Source organism: Aphidius gifuensis, linkage group LG1 (assembly GCF_014905175.1).
Source record: "Aphidius gifuensis isolate YNYX2018 linkage group LG1, ASM1490517v1, whole genome shotgun sequence".
NCBI classification, from domain to species: Eukaryota; Metazoa; Arthropoda; class Insecta; order Hymenoptera; family Braconidae; genus Aphidius; species Aphidius gifuensis.
This window is the reverse complement of record NC_057788.1, coordinates 23,339,196-23,359,243: the sequence shown is the minus strand read 5'-3', so window position 1 is coordinate 23,359,243 and position 20,048 is coordinate 23,339,196. Positions and strand designations below refer to the sequence as shown.

Genomic DNA, 20,048 nt, shown 5'->3' with positions numbered 1-20,048 from the left:
AAAAATGCACAATTGTAATGATAATTTCAATTATTTTATGAATTTAAACAAAGACAAGCAAATACTTTTCACAACAATTCACTGTGTAAGAATGATACTTTATTTTTTTATAAAAAATATCATTTACAAACCAACAGAAGGCACTAGGAGTCTTTAAAATTACTTTTATATTAAATATCTTCTTTATCTACTGACATCATAATAGTTAACTCTTTTTTTGAAAAGTACAGAGACCAACTCAGTTGATCATAATGTACAATGTTTTATCTCAACTTTTCACGTAATAATAAATCAATATTATCTAATTTTAAAAGCTCAAAAATATAGAGATACCATAATTATATAAAAAAAAAAAATCAACGATGTATAATATTATGATAGCCTTAATTTTTCACCACGACAATATTGTCATATAATTTTCTTCTTCCGTAAAAAAAATTTCTTCAAAATAATCAAGGAAAACCAGGCAATAACGATATTGACTTTCCCTTCCGCGATTAAATGCAATAGTCTGTATTTATTTTCATATACATCATCATTACGTGATAACCATTGAAACAAGTAAAAGCAAAATTATAAAAAAATAATAATAATATCTAACGAGTTTTGTTGTTTATCATTGATTTGGCGAAAAGATGTTGTAAGGGATAAAGTGAAAACTATGATTTAATCTGTAGATATTATGAATTTAATAAAATAGATATTATTTATTTGATTATATTTGTTGAATAAAAATTTTGAAATTAAAATATGAATAAATAATTATAATGACAATAAGGTACTATTTTTTTTTTTTTACATTTTTTTAATTCAACAAATAAAACAAAAGTAGTATATTTTTTTCTCATCACGTAATCGTTTTCATTGAATATATTATCATGTGACTGTATCGAGCGATATCAAATGGTTTGTGAAATTAAATCGTCTGCACATAAACGTGACTTACTACTTACTAGCTTTTGCAACTTTACACTAAAAAAGGCAATATCTTCTCAGTTACGAGAGTAAAAACAGCATCCATATTAGACACACCACTTACTCTCTTATATACCATCATCAAAATTTTACTATATAAATAGACAAATTATCAAGACCCCTTTTCATTAAATATTAGCAAATTATTCAAAATAATTATATTGATAACAATTAAATGAATTTAGTTTATAAATATATTGATTTTACTATAAATTTTCTGCGAATTGAGATAGAATTTTATAGTGTTAAACTATTTATATAGAACATATCCTGTTTTCCGAGGTAGGACCGGTTATAAATATACAAATACACATAGAAACACGAAGACATTAATGGATTGTGATCACATATAGAAAGCAATGTGCTATTTGCTTGTTATATAAGACCAGATGGTGACCAAGCACAATTTTCCACAACAATTTTTTAAATTAATTCACATATTTTTACATGCGAAAATAGATACAAAGCTTTATATACTATTTATGTTTATTGACAATATGATACTTTTCTTTTAGTTGACATGACTTTTTTTTTTCAGTGTATAAATATAATATATACAGAATATTTATATCAAAGATCTTTCACCCTCTTATCCCTGAGGCTTTTTACATATAGTGAAAGGGTTTTACATATATTGTACAGTCTAAAGTACACAATTATATATACCCAAAGATATATATATAAAGTATTCAATGTACAATATATATAATGTATATGTGACCTTCTTTACGAAAATCAGACGCAAATACATTTTACATTTCATCAGTCTTCGATATAAAAAACGAAAAAAAATATATATGAAATCAATTCATGCGTCAGATTTTCTCATCTGTATTCAATTTATATAAAAAAAAAAAAAAAAAAAATATGTGTTATTCACTTTTATGATATCTCTACTGGAAAAAGTATAAACAAATTAGTAAATGGAGGAAAAAAAAAAATTGTCAACTATGATAAAATCACTGTAGATTTAAGCAATGAAAAAAAAATGTTTACTTATAAAGTCACCACCCCAATGAAATAAATAAATGAAAAATGATTTTCCCTTTTTTTTTTTAATGTTTAATTGTAATAATGATATTATGTTTTTCTAAATTTAATTTGTATTTTTTTTTTAGCTATTGTATAAATAAAAACCACCCCCTTGTATATTAAATTTCCTGTATAAACTTTTTAGGGTCAAAAGTAATATAATAGCTGCATCTTTCTATTTTTTATATATTATTTCGTAATTATTATTTTTTTTTTTCCTAATAAACCATTAATTACAACACTTCAATTATAATCTATGACATATATTATTTCTTATTTGTTTTTTTCGATCAAATATTAACGTTTAATTAATAACAAAAAATATATTAATGTAATATATTGCAAAATATTAATTGTTAATGCAATATTAAGTAATCATTATATTTTTAAAAAAAATTTTCATTTATTTAAATAATGAGTGATTGTAATTTTTAATATTATTGTGGGGAAAAATTTCAAGAGAAAGGGGATACCAAATACAAAGACAGTAAAGCTATACTGATTTTATTCATTCAGTGCGTATAGAATCGCGTGTGCTTACCGGCTCTCACCTACCACAAAAATAAAAGTAACAGTAAAGTGACACTAACATTATAAAAAAAAATAAATAAATAAAAAAATTATATATTTTTTTATGTCAAGTAACATCAAGTTGACTTGATCAAAAGAAACTTTAATATCCTGTCAAACGTCAATACTGATGTATTGAGTGCTTTTAGCTTGATCAGTAAATTTTATGACATTCAATAATATTGACAATAAATTAATTACTTTTATATCTCTTAAAATAAATTGATATTTCATAAAAATATATATTCTTCAATATAAAAAAATATATTTTGCTGAGATATAAATTTTTTTTGTGAAAAAAAAAAAACTTTCGAATAAAGCATCTGTGTGTTTTTAAGAAAAAAAAAAAAAAATGAAAAAACTTTTTTAAATAAAAAAGATAAAAAATGTAAAAAAAAAAAAAAGCCTGATTCATCAGTTTTTACAAGTATTGATTAATTTTGAATTTAAAACAAGTTGATATAAATAATAAATATAATACAATAAAAAATAAAAAAAAAAAAACATTTTTAAAAATTTTAAAATTTAAAAAGAACAATAAGTCAGCTTTAATAATTTAAAATAATGAGCTGCTTTGAAGAAATGAAGAACATGATAATTAACTTTACCAACAAACTGTGAAAAAAGTGAATTTATTATTATCATTGTTGTTGTTTAATTAAAAAAGGAGCAAAAAATAATTAAATCATAATGATGTCAATAAAATTAATTATCATTATAATTGAAATATTTTTTTATATTGAATATGGATTGTCAATGAATGAATCAAATATATTACGTTTAGGTAAATCATTAAAACCAAAAATTGAAATAACAATTAAAAATATTGATGATGATAATAATAATAATGATACTGATAATATAGATTTATTAAAACCAAAGGGTCGTTCAATATCATTTAGTAAAAATAATCCAGAGTTAGATTGGAAAAAATACTTGAAAAATGTTGTTGATAAAAATGAGGAAGTGCCACGAGATCTTGACCTAGATTTTATGAGTGAAAAAATTGTATCAAATGGAAATAGTATACAGTGGTTAAATGATTTATATGATCCTTTAAAATGGATTCGTGTACCTGGTATATTAACTGATAATTGTCGTAATGACATGGAAGGATTTTTATTTGCATTAAAAAATGGAAAATTATGGGCAGCTAAAAGTAAGATTATTAATTTATTTCTTTAATTTGCAAATATATATTTAGGTTTCTTTTTATTTTTCATTACAAATAAGAAAAAATATTAAGAATAAACTTTTTTTGTTCAATGACATTCAAGGTGCCTTTCATAACGTCCACGAAAGTGACACTATACATTTAAAAATATAAATAAAAACCTTTCACTTTCTATCGTCCACTGACTTTTTTTATTTTCTTATATTTTAAAACTTGTGCAATTTCTAAAAAATATAACGGAAATCAAACTGCATAATATCACTATAACAACAACCCTTTTAATTCGACAAATTAAATTAACAAAAAATTTTAATTTCAATACAATGTATAGTTGTTTTTTTTTTTTATTTTAAGATTTCATATGCTATTTCGAATATACCATCAAAATTTTTCATTCAATAATGTTTTTCGTTATTAAAGTTTGTCGAGAAAAAAAAAAATTAAAATTACCATGTATGCTTGGTACATTTTAATTAAAAGTTAATAAATTTTTATTGAAAATTCAGTTATTTTTAATTATACTAATTTGCTAATAATTTTTTTATTAAATGGTTTTTTTTTTTCGATACTTATCATACAATACGATTACTATGCCAATATAATAGTAACTATTATTGAATATTTTTTTTTCGTATAAATTTATGATCATCAAAAAAAAAAAAAAAAGTAATAATAATATTCAAACGTATCAAAGTCGAAAGTACATTAATATTATATACAGTTAATTATTTTGTAATCTTATTTTTTCTAATTTTTTTTTCTCTATATATTTATTACGAAAGTTGAATTTCATTGAAAAATTTTGCAATTACAAATCACCGGATTTTTTTAAAAAACATGATTAGAACTTATATATCATCAAATATTTGCAAATCATTTTTATTTTGCAATTTTTATTATTTATTTTAATAATAATAGAAAATATAAATTTGTTATTAATATTATTATTATAATAAATATATATTTATTAACCGTCAGAGAAATCAAGTATTTTTTTGTTTTATCAAATGTATATGCACAATACTACGAATATTTTGATGCAACTAATGAGAAAAACTTTTTTAATTATTTATTGACAAAGTGTTTCATCGAGTCACTGGAACAATTGTCATACGTAATTACTAAACTTTCTGTTGGATGAAAAACTGACATGACATGAATGCATACAGTAGAATCAATAATAAGTGATCCCTATATACAAAAAAAACTAAACTAAAATATGAAAAAATAAAAAATCTATTCTTGAGTTTGATAATTGCGAATTCTAGTATTTTTTTTATATCAATATTTTATTTTATTTAATTAAAATTTATCATAATTATTCATCCTAAATTAAATAAGAATTTTTTATAAAGTCGAAATCTCAATAATACGGTTTATATGATTTCGCAATCGATAAATAATGCTTGGCCCACGATGAGAATTTTTTTGAAAATAGTCTGAGTCTATCTCTAATTGTCTGATAAATTTAAAAAAATTTCTACCAATCCGTTTTTCTATAAGAATTTTCAGAAAATAACTATTAAGTATATTAACAAAAAAATAAAATAAAAAAAAATTGCATTGAAAGACTGATGTTTACATTCCAGTAAATAAAAAAAGGTTTTAAATTAAAAATATTTCTTGAATAAAAATGAACAAATGTACATACATTTTTCTCTTAGAAAAAAAAAAAAAAACAAATGTTTATAACTATACCTAGAAAAAAAATCAATGTAAACATTTTCTGTATAAAAAAAAAAAAAAAATTAAATATACTAATTAATTGCCAATTATTCTTCTAAAAAAAGAAAACAAAAAAAAAAAGTTTTATTACACACATAAAAAAATTTAAGTAGGCTTGTTATAAATTTATGAAGGCATAAATGTCTAAATAATTAAAAAAAAATAAATAAATAAAAAAACTAATTTGAAAAATGATGATTCTTGGTTAGTAATATTTTTTCTAATTAAAGAAAATATAATTTAAAAAAACCAACAATCATATACATTGAGGGGAAAAAGAAAAAAAAGGAAATTATATTTAACAAAAATTTGTTGATTATGTGACAGTGAGACAAGCTCATCAACTTTAAAAAACTTTCTAGTCTGTAAATTGTGCATATCAAGAGTTAACACTTATTTGCGTAATTTGCATAACTAAAAATAAATGTTCAAGCATGCTTCAACAATTTTCAAATATATATATTCAATAAAATATATATATATATTATTATAAATTAATTATTTATTATTAATATAAATAATAATAATTAATGTATATTAATAATTTATTTTACAGTGTCAGATGCAAGTGGACGTTACAGTTCACAATTTCATTTTGGTAATGGCTTTTGGCTTGGTTCAAGTACACTTTGTAAAGAACTCAATAATACTGGTGATGATGGACTATCTGGAATTTCTGGTATTGATGTACCACCATATAAAGTGAGATTTCATGTTGCAAGAATGGGTCTTAATTTACCAAGTGATATTGAGCCCTCGGTAAGTGATATTAATTAAGTTATACATTTTTAAATATTTCATAAAGTATTGCACTTTAAAAAACATAAATATTCATAAATAAAATTTAAAAAAAAAGCATAGAAACAACTCAGTCTTGAATTAAATTAACCAAAATTTGATCATATAATATTATTAATTAATTTATTCATTTTTATTCTCTTTACTTTGTGCGTAAAAAAAATTTTCAAAATTGTGGTCATTCAACTGGTAGTTTAGTGTGGCTTGAGTGGACTATAGTTAGTATAGCATGTAAAACTCATCTTTAGTTTAAATTAATATTACATGCGCTCATATTGTCGTCAAACAAACATATAAAAACCAACTTTTTTAAACAAAATAAAAAACATCACGTAACAAATTTAATAAAATTTTGTACGTTTTCCTAAAATTTTATCTCTGAAAATGTTTACAATGAATTTTATACATATGAAAATGTTTTTTAACAAGTATTATTTGAAATATTTTTAAGTTAAATTCACAGTTGATGACACGTGGGTCACTCACGTACCTATCGTTACGAAAAAAAAAATTAAAAAAAGAACTTATGATCTTTTACTTTTGACAATTTAAAGTTTGTAGATATGAATCAAATTTATATAACTTTAAAACTATAATTTATAATAATATATAAAAACTTTAAATTAAAATTGTTATGTTAACTATATTTTTTAGTAATAATAAACTATTCTTAAACTAAACTTATTGAGTATATATAACTTTGATTCATTTTTAAAAAATATATCTTTGTTTTTTTATTAACAAAAAAATTGTATTGTGAATATTATTATATAATATATATTTTAATAATATATTCTATTGCTGAAAAATTTAAATGGTTTTATGTGGATCAAATCATCCAACCAACCAGACAAATGACAATAAATCTTTCGATTATTCACAATAAAATTTGTATATAATAAATTGATTTAATAATATTTTATGAATTATTATTTTTAGACAAGACAAATATTTTTGGGTCTATGTTTACCAGCAACATGTGAAAGAATATCATTAATATCAATGCTCAGAGCAAGTGCTGATCGTGTTGAACAAGTTGGTAACTCAACTCATCATTCAATTGGACCAAAGATAACAATTGTCGCTGTTAAACCAGTACCATCAAGTAATTATTCCGCTTGGGATGATCCAAAAGTTTATGTTCTTGAGTAAGTTAACAATTCTTGTTGAAATAATTATTAATAATACGCATATATATATATATTAACTCGCTGTCATTGCACATTATAGTTTTTAAAATATATAATAATTTTTTTTTCCTATTTTAAAAAATTAATATGCGTTACACACTATTTGAACTTGCTAATTGGATATATGTATTATCAAGATCTTTTTGATTGATGAGTGTTTGAATATAATAATTAATTAACTCTTAAGGGACGTTTAATTTACGTGCTGGATTAACAATCTGATAATACTTCGTGTCAAGACATGAAAAACAAGGATTATCAAAGCTCAAAATTATATATATAGTTAATTTTTTCCTTCATCAGCCGAGAATACAAATTAAATCTGGATAATCTTTTGTCTCATCAACATTGTGTAGCTATTAGTTTTTTTTTAAAGCCAGTAAATTTTTTAATTAATACAGGTATAGATAAATTTTATGTTATGGCAAATTAATTGTCTCGTTGTGTCTACATTTTTTATTGATAAAAAAAAATTTAACGGTAACTATTATATAATTGCTTTAAAATTGAAAAAAATAAAATATATAAAAGCACACTATGTAAAATGATGACATCATGTTTTTTATATTAAAAAAAAATTCTACAAGCTCAATTTGTTTGCATATATAGATACACCAAAAAAGCTAAAAATATTTTCAATGAAATCAATATAGGATTTAGACATAAATCTAGTTCTAAAAAGAAAAAAAAAAAAAAAAAAAAAAAATATCCAGTGAAGAATATTTATTGAGCCTTTTAAACTGTGATTCATGATACTGATTTTTTTTATTTTTTTTTCAACGATAAAAAAGAAATAACATTTTTCTTTTTTTTTTTTATTTGAATATTTTGTGGGTCGAGAAGATATATTGTGTGTCAACTATAAAGTACTTGAACCAACTTTGTAGACGTGGTCAAATTTTTCTATCGATTTGAGCATACCTAAGTTAACATGTAAATGTATTTGTGCGTGTATGTAATCACAAACGATAGATAGGTCGCACGCGCTCGCGTAACACTTTCTGCACTTTCTTTCTGATGCACTTGTGCAACTCCCGCATTTATACATACGTACTTGAAATAATAAAAAAAAAAATTCTCTGTCATTTATTACACATTTATCTATCGATAAAGCAAGATATACGTTGATATAAAAAATGATTATAAAAAAAAATAAAAATAAATAATGATTTACAAACTAAATAATTGATATTTAATTTATCATTTTGCTATATATATTTATATTTGTCAACTTATACATTAGATGTATAAAAATTTTAAGGACTAATGTACATAAATTCGAGTGAAACTAAATACACATTCAAAATGCAATGTCCTGTTGCGTAAATTTATTATCAAATCAACACATGACTCATGGATTTTTTGAAAATAAAATTACTCATATGATGCAATTAATGACTGATTATATTAGTAATAATTAACAATTATTTCGAAAAAAAATAAATATATAGGTATATAACAAGCATAAATTAATTAGTGGTTATTAATAATTTTAAAATAAAATATATAATTACTCATATTTTATTTTAAAACTAATATTAGATATTGTTTATTTTATAAATAATTTTTAGAAAAATTATTTATTACTGGGACACACACGATTAACCTTGAATGACTAATAAAAAAAATTGTACCGATAAATATGATTAGATATATGTATATGAAGTTTTAAATAAACCTAATCGACCTTGCTCAAAATAAAAACATTAAAATTTATTCAGGATAAATATAATGTATTCTTGATGTACATACATACACAATAATTTTCTCTTTCAAGGTAGTTTACAATCTAAATTGTCATTGCCCTCTATCAAGAATTAAATTGCACGTTTTTTTTTTTGTTTTTTTCTGTATATGGGGTTCAATCAATACAAAAAAAAAATCAATGACTGAATAAACGTCACTTTTTTTTATAAATAAATATAGTTTTAACGATGCAAAAAGATTTTTATCATGGAAAAATTAAAATAGATGAAAAAAATTGACCAAACAAATAATTAGTTTTGAGTTAATATTTATCATTGCTATATACATATAATTAATAACAATAAATTTTGTCGAATGCATTTTTTAAAAATGATGAATTTATTGGACTGTAAATCATTTGTGTTTATATATATATATATATTTTATCATATTCACATATTTTTGATATGACAACTAGTCAATAGTCGTACACACATTGAATTTTCCATTTTCTTTTATTTTTTTTTCATTTCAATTTTATATTTTATATAACAACATTTTTACTGTGGTGACACAGTTTGTGAATAAATGTCTAAGGCTGAAAGCAAGATGAAAAACAAACGTGGGTTTTATAATTATTGTCAAAAGACAAAAAAAAAAAAAAAATATACATATTCTAGGATTCAGGACAAGGAAGATGAATGTCATGTGATAAATAATTCTCTTTATTACAACGCCATGTTGTCAAGCTCACAATTTACATTTACTCTGACACCAAAAAAAGAAAAAAAAATTTAAAAAAAGACCATGAAAAAGTATCTATTATAAAAAATAAAAATTATAAATTTTCAAAAATTTACAAATTAATTAATATTGATTAAATTAAAAATATAATAATCATCAACAATTAATAATTTTTAATAGTTACTTTTATTAATAGTGTAAAGTTTTTAAAAAAATATCCAAGTTTTGATATTTAATTTCAAAGTTACACAAGAGATATACGATATATAGAAAGCATTGACCAGTTTATGTCTAGTCGTCGTCGTGAAAGTGGTCAAATGCAATTTCTATATGGTATTGCAAAGTACATTCCATTGATGAACAAATTTGATCATTAATTGAGGAAATAAATATAATTAAAAAAAAATGAACATTTATTTTAAACTTTGCATAAGTTTATTTTAAATATTTAAATGAAAATAAATATAGTTCAATAATTATATATATAAATTCAATATATATTTTTGATATTTTATTTCATTGATAAACATTTTTTTTAATATAAATAAAAATAATAATTAAATAAACTTGATAAATTTAATTTTCATGAATTTATTACACAATTTAAATTTAAAGCTGCGTAAATTTTCAATGTATTTTGAATAAATAATCTATTGTGTAAAATATTAAATGAATTTTATTAAGCATCAATAATATTCCTCACTTTTTACATGCCACATATGAATATATATTATTTTATTTCTGAATAACTAAATAAATAAATTAATAAATGCATCAAGTGAAATTACGATATTTTCATTGAATAAATATTTTTTTATATTTTTAACAAAAAAAAGTTGTACCTATATATAAATGTGGTATATAATTACACGGTACACTTGTTAAAAAATATTCTGATGATAATTTTTTTAATTGGCGAGAAGTGGAAAACGACATACAGTAGATTTTTGATGCTTTAATTGGAACCAAACGAACAGAATTTTTTTTTTTTTTTTAATTTTTACAAAGATTCTCTGCTGTTAATTAGTTAAACCAAGTGGTTTTATATGAAAATAAAAATTAAAAAAACATTTAATTAAGACTTTTTTGTCCAATGTATTATTGTTTGTTGATTTTTTGTTAAATAATCATTGTTTTTTTGTTATATTTGCAGAGGAATTGCTGGTGTTATATTATTTTTAATGTTATTAGCAACAATGTTTGACTATAAAAGATTAAAATCAATACCCGATATTGAATCAACATCATTAGATGCTGCAAATAATAATGAGAAAGGTGTTTATATTGATAAAAATTTTACTGAAGGCAGAAGAATATCAATGATTCAAGATAATGGCAAAGAATTAATTGATAAAATAAGAAGAGAATCAATACAACATGCAATTGGTGTCAAGCGCCAGAGAAACAGAGGTTATTGTTTTATTTTTTTCTTTTTCTTTTCAACTAAATAAAAAATATTCTTCATTCAAGTATATAATGAATATTTGTTCATCTGCATTAGACAAATATCATTAATATTTAATTGAATGGAAAAAAAAAGAACAGAAAAAACAGAAAACAATTTACCCATTTAAATTTTTAAATTAATTTTATATTTAAACAGGTTTTTGGATGAGATGTTTGATGTCTTTTAGTCCAATTGAAAATGGTAGTAAAATATTAAGTACTGAGCCAGCAGCACGTGACAGTTTAACTTGTCTTCATGGTCTTCGTGTATTATCATTAGGCTGGGTTATTGTAGTTCATACTTATCTTCAAGTATTTTCAATAGCAGGTAAGAATCAATAATTTTTTCATTCATTTGATATAAAAAAATTAATAATATAAATTTATTAATGATCTAACATGTGAGCTTGTGAGCTTGTTGTGTTTTTAATAATTGAAAATAATTATAGAGATGACAAGTTAGTCTTTAGCTGTTTAAAAAAAAGGTGCAGCAATCACATATATATATTTTTTTTTTTTGCATATATGTGTTGGCTGAACATCAAAAAATCTGAATTAACTTTCACCTTTCTCTTTCAATAATACAGAAAACAAAACCCTACGCACAGTCACCGAGAGGAATTTTATGTTTCAAACAATAAGTAATGCAACATTTTCAGTCGACACATTCTTCTTTATCAGGTTAATTTTTTTTTTCTCTTATTTTTTATATTGATGCTAATAATATATAGATGTTTTAATTGTTAATTAATTTTACAGTGGATTATTAGTGACAATATTATTTTATCGATCAATGGGAACTTCTAAAATTGAAAAACGTAATTTTTTTAAATCAAGTTTTAGTAAATTTTTCATTATGGTACTCTACAGATTTATCAGGTAAAATTTGTATTATTATATTTATTGTTTATTTTGAATAATTTGAATAATTAAAATTAATATATTTTTCATTTTTATTTTTTATAAGATTGACACCAGCCTATCTATTTGTCCTAGTTGTTAATGAACTTTCTATAAAACATGCACAAGCACGAACAGTATTTTCACCAGTTATTATTGATCATGTTACTTGTGAAAAATTTTGGTGGCGAAATGTTCTTTACATTAATTCACTGTATCCACGAACGGAAATGGTAAGACTAATTATTTAATAAAACATAAAAAATTTTATAACTCAATGAATTTTTAAAGTTATCATGAAATTTAGGTCAAAGACCATTTTCAACAATTTTAAAAGAAAAAAAGAAAAAGTACGAACAACGTGCTAATGGACCATACTTTTTTTTATACATGAAAAAAAAAGGAAAAAAAAAAATGAACTTGAATCAGAGTTTATTCTGTTCTTTTTCTTTTTTCTTTTATCTTGCAAGTGGAAAAGTTTTTGACTTCATAAAAATAAAAAGAAAAACTGACTAAAAAAAAGCTTGAAAAAATTGATAGGCTTAAAAATTATCACCTAAAAACATTTTTTTACGAATGAAAAATATATTTGTCTGCAAATGTTGAGACAGTTAATTTCAACAGTAACTAAGAGACAGGCTTTCCTATTTTTTTTTTTTGATACACAATCACACAAAACCAGTTGCAAAATACATATATGCACATGCATGCATTGAGATTGAGTTTGCCTAAGTATACAACAACATGAAACTCATTTCAAACCATATCAAAATTTATTAATACGAGTTTTTTTTTATTCGTTTTTAAATAGAGTGTGTATTTTTTTATTTGTTTATGTAGGTTTGTTAAATACATATGGAGAGTAAAGTTTATAAAATTATTATCAAACATAATCGTCAGTTAATTTTTTCTTTTTCATCTTGGAAAACATAGGAAGTATTTAATAAATTTAAAATATTCTATATTTAAAAAATAGATCATTTTATATTTTAAATATATTACTCAATTTATATAATCACAATATACTTGAGGAATTAAAAAAATAAATCATGAATAATTTTTAAAACATATATTATCAACTTTCATAAATGATTTAATAATATTTGTAAAACTGTAAAAAAAAAAATTTTCCGTTAATTTATTATTGCTAAAATAATACAATAACTATTTCAACGAGTTTACTGTAATTAAACAAAATTAATCGCACCAGCTTATAACAAAAATAATCTCAAATTTTTTTATTTATTTATTTTATTTTTTTTAACAGTAAACATTTTATTTAATTTTATATCATTTTTCATTTTTAAATTCGTTTTTTTTTTTTATAATTTTTTTTCATGTTGCCAAACTTTTTTTTTTTATTTTTTTTCCTCTGATATATGCGGCTTAATGAGACTTGAAAATAAAAAAAAAAATTTATTCGTTCTCATTTTTGCGCTGACGCGTTGCCTCAAAAAAAATAGTAAAAAAAAAAAAAAAGAAAAGAAATTTAATAAAACGTAAATTTAATAATAACTCCACAAATTTTAGGCTCTTTTTTTTTTTTAAGAATATTCCGATTAATAATAACAAAAGGACCTACTTTCACGAATATAGATATACTTTTTTTTTTTTATTTTAAATTATATTTCAATCGATAATAACAAAAAATAAATTTTCAATATATAAAATATATTTAGAGACATAATTTTTAAATTAAAATCAAGATACGTAATAGTGACAAATCCGAAATGTCTATACTTTCAATTTAAAAATAAAAGTAACAAAATTGATTGAGGGTTGATTAGTGAAGCGCGTGTGTTTGTTGATCCGATTGTTCAGATTTCTGGCGCCAGCTGATAACTCACTTGGGTCCAGCACAAAAAAATGAAAGACAAAAAAAAAAAAATGATTCTGGTAAAAGGGTACCCTAGCCCCATATGTTTCTCAATCAAAATCCCAATGTCCAACAGTTTAGTCTGAATTATCAGGTTCCCTCTATTGTTTTTTCCCTTTTTTTTTTTGCTTTTTGAATTACAAAATTCTATAGCGAACGCCCAACCAAGTGGAATTAACAGATATCGGCAAAATTTCAATCGACTAAAGAACAAAATTCATCCAGTCCCCTATACACTTTGTTTGTTTTTTTTTTTTTTTTTTTCATTTCAAATTATCGACTTAGTCTTGCCTAACCATCCCCATGTGAATTGTAGATTTTTTTTTTTCTTTTTTTCTATAACCAATGGATCTTTCATTGTCAGCATCACTCGATGAATAGAAAAAAGTATATAAAATAAAATAAACTAAAAGAAGCTAAACCATTATACCCCCTCAAATTGATTTCAATTTTTTTTTCTTTTTATTTTATTTGGCTGGATGATAATTTACTTGGAATTGTCTTGGTCATCATGGACATAAAAAACGATAACATCAAATCGTTAATATCAAATATATATACCCATTCTCTTTTTTTTGTCATTATTTTTCTATGTTTATTTTTATTATTAACCACAATTTTTTATGTTTATTGTAGACAAACACTTTCAGTATTTTCTTAACATGGTTCTTATCATTTAATCGTGATACGAATAAAATAGGTCACATTGAAATAAATCGTTTCATGTCCAAGACTACAAATTTAAAAAAGCTTTTAAAAATTTTATATAAAAATAAAAATAAACAAAAAAATAATTATTGTCATGAAAAATGAAATAATAAATTATTTTTTAAATTTATTTTAAATTTTTATCTCAACCCCCATATTAAAAGTTGAACACTGAAAATTGATTTTCGATATTCTCTACAAGTTTTCCGGAGTCTGTCTTTTATACCTCCCTTTATACAAAATATGAAAATAATATCCATGATTACTTGATATATTCACTTATGAAAAATTGATAATAAAAAAAAAAAAAAAAAACTAACGTTTGATGTAAAATGTATATAACGAAAAAAAAAAGAAATAAATGCAGTTATTCATGAGGAAAAAAAATTGCAACAAGATAACCATGTTAGTCTCAATTAATATATATTTGTAATGATTAATTCATCATGTACAACATTGCAATAATCAAGACAATAATTCCATTCACCTGATCGAAGGACAAACAAATGTTGAAATAGTTTTTTTTTTTCAAAAAAACACTCATTGCATTTTAATGTGTATATCAAAGTTCAATGATCTTTGATGTAAATAAAAAATTTAAAAAATCTAACAACAATAATATTTGCTATATTATTATTATAAATAAAAAATTATTGATTAATTTATTATTTATTTTATAGTGCATGATGTGGAGTTGGTACATGGCAAATGATACACAATTTTATGTACTTGGAATACTTTTGCTTTTGTTATCAGTAAAATATTTTAAAACTGTTGTAGCAAGTATAATTTTTTTAATGATTACATCATGGATAACGACATTTTCAATTGCCTACAGTAATGATTATATTGCCAGGTAAATAAATAAAGTTATTAATTATTATAAACTTTAAATTGATGATAATAACTAGTAGAAATTAATTTTAATATAAATTATTTATCAAAGAATTCAAGAACCATTTGCATTATTTGATGAACTTTATGACAAACCATGGCTCAGGGCTGGACCCTACTTTGTCGGTATTATTACTGGATGGTTGCTTTTCAAGACAAGTTGTAAACTTCATACACCTGGTGTTAGTATTATAAATTTAATAACTTTTGCTTTTTTTTTATTTTTCTTCAATAATAATTAACAATTAAGTTAAATATTATTTAAATTTTTTTGTTTTATTTAAAGTGGTTTAAATTTATTGGATGGATTGCAAGTACTGGAACAATGATTGGTGTTGTATATGGTCTTTATCCAGATAATTTAACAGTAACAACATCATCAATATATGCTGCATTTGGTCATACAGCATGGGCTATTAGTATATCATTTATTGTCATACAATGTTGTACTGGATCAGCAGTAATTGTCAATAGTTTACTTTCATTACGACTCATGTATCCACTATCAAGACTCACATATTGTGCATACTTGGTACATCCAGTTTTAATGATGATAATAAGTACACAAATGGATGGTCCTCTTCATCTTCACAATGGCATTGTTGTAAGTTTTTAAATTTACTTAATTGATAGATTATTTTGTTGTTAATTTAATTTATATTGTTTTTTGATTTTAGTTGATTGTATATTTTGGTAATTTGGTTGCATCATATTTATTGTCATTTTTTTTATCATTGGCATTTGAAGCACCAGTTGTGAATTTATTAAAAATTGCATTTTCTACGCATAAACGAACGAGATAAAAAAAAATTTAAAAGAAAAATTAAGACTTTAATTGAATTTAGTAAATGAAATGCAAATGAACTTGCAAAAATTTACATATTGTAGAAAATAATTGAGAAAAATATTAAAAGTGCCGATAAAAATTTATGAAAATATTAAATATTAAATTAATTATTTACGATATAATAAAGAGTTAAATTTAAATTAAACATCATATATATTTTTTTGAAAAGTTTATTTTAACGTTATTTTAATAATTAATAATTTTTGTAAAATATTAAAATGTAATATATAAATATTAAAAAAAAATAAATAAAAATATTAATAATATATACTATTGTAGTTATGGAAAAAATAAATTGCTTTTTATTTTTTTAATCTTCAAATTTTTATAAAGATTTCAAAGTTTTTATTTTTCAAGTTTTTTTTTATAATGAAGTTTTAAGAGTGATTGAAAAAGTTTTATATAAAAAAATAAATTAAATGAAATGTACAATTGACATGTCCATGTTGTTAAAAATAAAAAATAATGAAAAAAAAGAAAAGAGGTTTATGTTTTTTTAAAATATCAAAATTGATCTTAAGTCGTATTTTTGTATTATATATATTTGGACTAAATAAATTGCTGAAAAACCAATAATATAATTGAAAAAAATATTTTAAAAAATAGAAATAAATCATGTAGCTATTTGTGTGTCAACAAACTATAACATTTTTATATATAAAATAAAGAATACAACAAAACAAGATAGTAAAATAAAATTTTATGATAAATATTTCAAGAGTTTTATTCCTTTTATAAAGAATTTCTTCAAAAAAAAAATAAAATATATATATTGCATGCTCAATAAACAATGAGTAATACAATTATATATATATCTAAAAAAATTGGAAATATTGATAAAGTTTGTTTTGTAAATAACTTATATATTTGTTTACTTTCAATGCATCAGTAATCGGTTTTATCATCCCAAGTTAAATTGAATTTTAATTTAAATATGAAAAGGAGAATAAGAGATGAGAGATAAATAAATTTTCTACATGTAAACCAAGAGAGAAATAGAAGATTTATAATGAAATTTATGAGGGCATTATTACACGAAAATTATTTGAATATTCGAAATGCATTGGCCAATTTATCGAACAAACGTTCGTTAATAGTCAATATTTTGATAATCATATTGTCATGATTTTATCACAAAAAAAAAAAAAAGAGTTATATATTTATATGTACATCAACATGCAATTTACCACTAAACTATTAACATAATTAAATATAATACAATTGTCCAAATGATTTTGTTCAAAATTAAATTAAATTTAAATTAAAAAAAAAAAAAAAATTAGCATAACCCACTAACTAATTTAATTATATAAAATTAATTATTTCCTAATTATTACAAATTCAATAAATTTAAAAAAAAAAAAAAAAAATTATCCTTATACTTTTAACCATTTTTGTAATCAATAAAATACACAATTAATTACTCAAAAACTTGTCATAATTATTTTATAAAAACAATTATAAAATAAAAATAGAATAACGAAAATAACCATGTAAAAATAGGATACATGATACAACACATTTTTTCAGCAATAAAAAATAAAAAAAAATTAATTAAATCTAGTTTTAAAATATATTTATTTAAACGCAACTGTAATCTTCATTGTTTTAACTTCAAAATGATGATGATATTTTTCTAACTACTTTACATTTATTAATTATATAAAAATTATTTTAAAAAAACCTAAGAATGTACAGGAGGTTGTACATTTTACTCCAATTAAACTACGCACAATGGAAAAAAAAAAATTATAATAATAATCTACTGTTATGTTCTTTTTTTTTTAACGCGAAAAAAAGCAGGCAAATATTTAAGCTACAATATAAAAGCTTTAATAAAAAGAATCAAGTAAATATATTTTAATAAAAATTAAAGTATTTATTAATTAATATTTAATGATTAAAAGAATTTCATAAATTTATTTTAAATATTTTGTTTGAAAACAAAAATTAAATATTAAATTAACAAAATTCTTGTTGAAATTTCAAATAAATACTTGAGAATGTTTTTTTTTCTTTTTTTTCAATCTTTTGGTAAGAAAATAATTAATTTGGCAATACTCAAACTACATGTATATATGTAATGACAATTAAAATTCATAATTAAAGTTTAAATTAATATGTGTGGACAGTGTATTTGTATATTTGAGTAAGAAAGTGATGATTTTAATATATATAGTAATGAGAGAATTACAAGTTGCAATTTAGCAAGTATGTTATTTATTGTTTCTATACATGGATAGCATATTCAACACCAACAGTTGTTTAATTGAAGTTAACGTATATGATGATTCGATGGATCTTGTATTTGACCACTCGGCTATAGATGATGCAATTGATGACGGTTTAATAGCTAGATATATATTATATCTTTCAACAATATTCAAAAAGCAAGCAATGCACGTTCTATATACGTGACTTGAATAAAACTATTTTGATTCAAAATTCTCTAGTGTATATAGCCAAGATAAACGTGTTGAAGAATATTTTTTGAAAAAGAAAATATTGACCACATGAAGTTTAAAAAATATAAAAAAAAAAAAACAAAGAAAAATTTATATTTATTTTTGATCGTTTACTTGTAAAACTTGTGAATATGTGGTTGATTTTTATTTTTACTCTTCGAAGGACTTAAACGATAAATCCTTAGAGAAGAACCCGTAAATCCAACACTAGCCACAAAATCAGGAAAAAAAAAACCATTTTCAAGCGAACCAATCGATTCATTGCACGTTTTTTCTATAGACTTTTCAATAAAGTGCTTTGGTCACAATAAAAAAAAAAGAGAAAATCCTTTTAAAAATAAAAAAAAATCATCTAAAATAATAATAAAAATTGTGTTGAATGAATAAAAAAAAAACCTTGGTCAACTACCAAGAGTTTTTCCGACAACTTACATGTATAATCTTGTATAAAAAAAAAAAAACAAAAAAACAAAAAAACTAACATTTCATTTTCATTAAAAGTAATGAAGATTAATATTCCAAATAAAGAAAAATTAAATTTCTACAAAAAGAAAAAAAAGCTTTAAATCAAAAACCACTCGAAGAATAATATATTATTTTTTTTTTTGACATCAGTAGACTTATTACAATTTAAAAAGTTAAAAAAAAAAATATTCCATTATTTAAAATGATTGAATAATTATATATTTAAAAAATACGTAAAAAAAATAAAAAAAAAGTCCTCTAATTCAATAATGGCATTGATAAAAAGGTGCCAGATGTATTCTCAGTCTCAATGATATTTTTCAACGAGTGGTAGTTATGATTTAAATTTTAACAAAAGAGGGTAGTATAATGTATATATATATTACATATAGAATATTGGGGTCATATATATATATACAATATAAATACAATGGTTTATAATAATATATATATATACGCAATTTAGTACAAAGCATAAGAAGAAGTATATATATACCAATAAATGTACCTATGAATAATCGTAATATGAGCGTGCGCATGATTCGAATTTTCT

General features: G+C 21.9%; 1 protein-coding gene across 1 annotated transcript; it reads left to right on the top strand.

Annotated features, from left to right (window-relative positions):
* The first annotated feature begins 3,062 nt into the window (after positions 1 to 3,062).
* On the top strand, positions 3,063 to 16,686 carry LOC122853621 (nose resistant to fluoxetine protein 6-like). Its single transcript, XM_044154073.1, has 12 exons — positions 3,063 to 3,736; positions 6,033 to 6,235; positions 7,214 to 7,422; positions 11,048 to 11,304; positions 11,498 to 11,668; positions 11,928 to 12,021; positions 12,100 to 12,219; positions 12,308 to 12,473; positions 15,505 to 15,680; positions 15,771 to 15,900; positions 16,005 to 16,322; positions 16,396 to 16,686. Exons 1-12 carry the CDS (start codon positions 3,268 to 3,270, stop codon positions 16,519 to 16,521), a joined length of 2,439 nt encoding a protein of 812 aa, XP_044010008.1. The 5' UTR covers positions 3,063 to 3,267; the 3' UTR covers positions 16,522 to 16,686.
* The last annotated feature ends 3,362 nt before the right edge of the window (positions 16,687 to 20,048 follow it).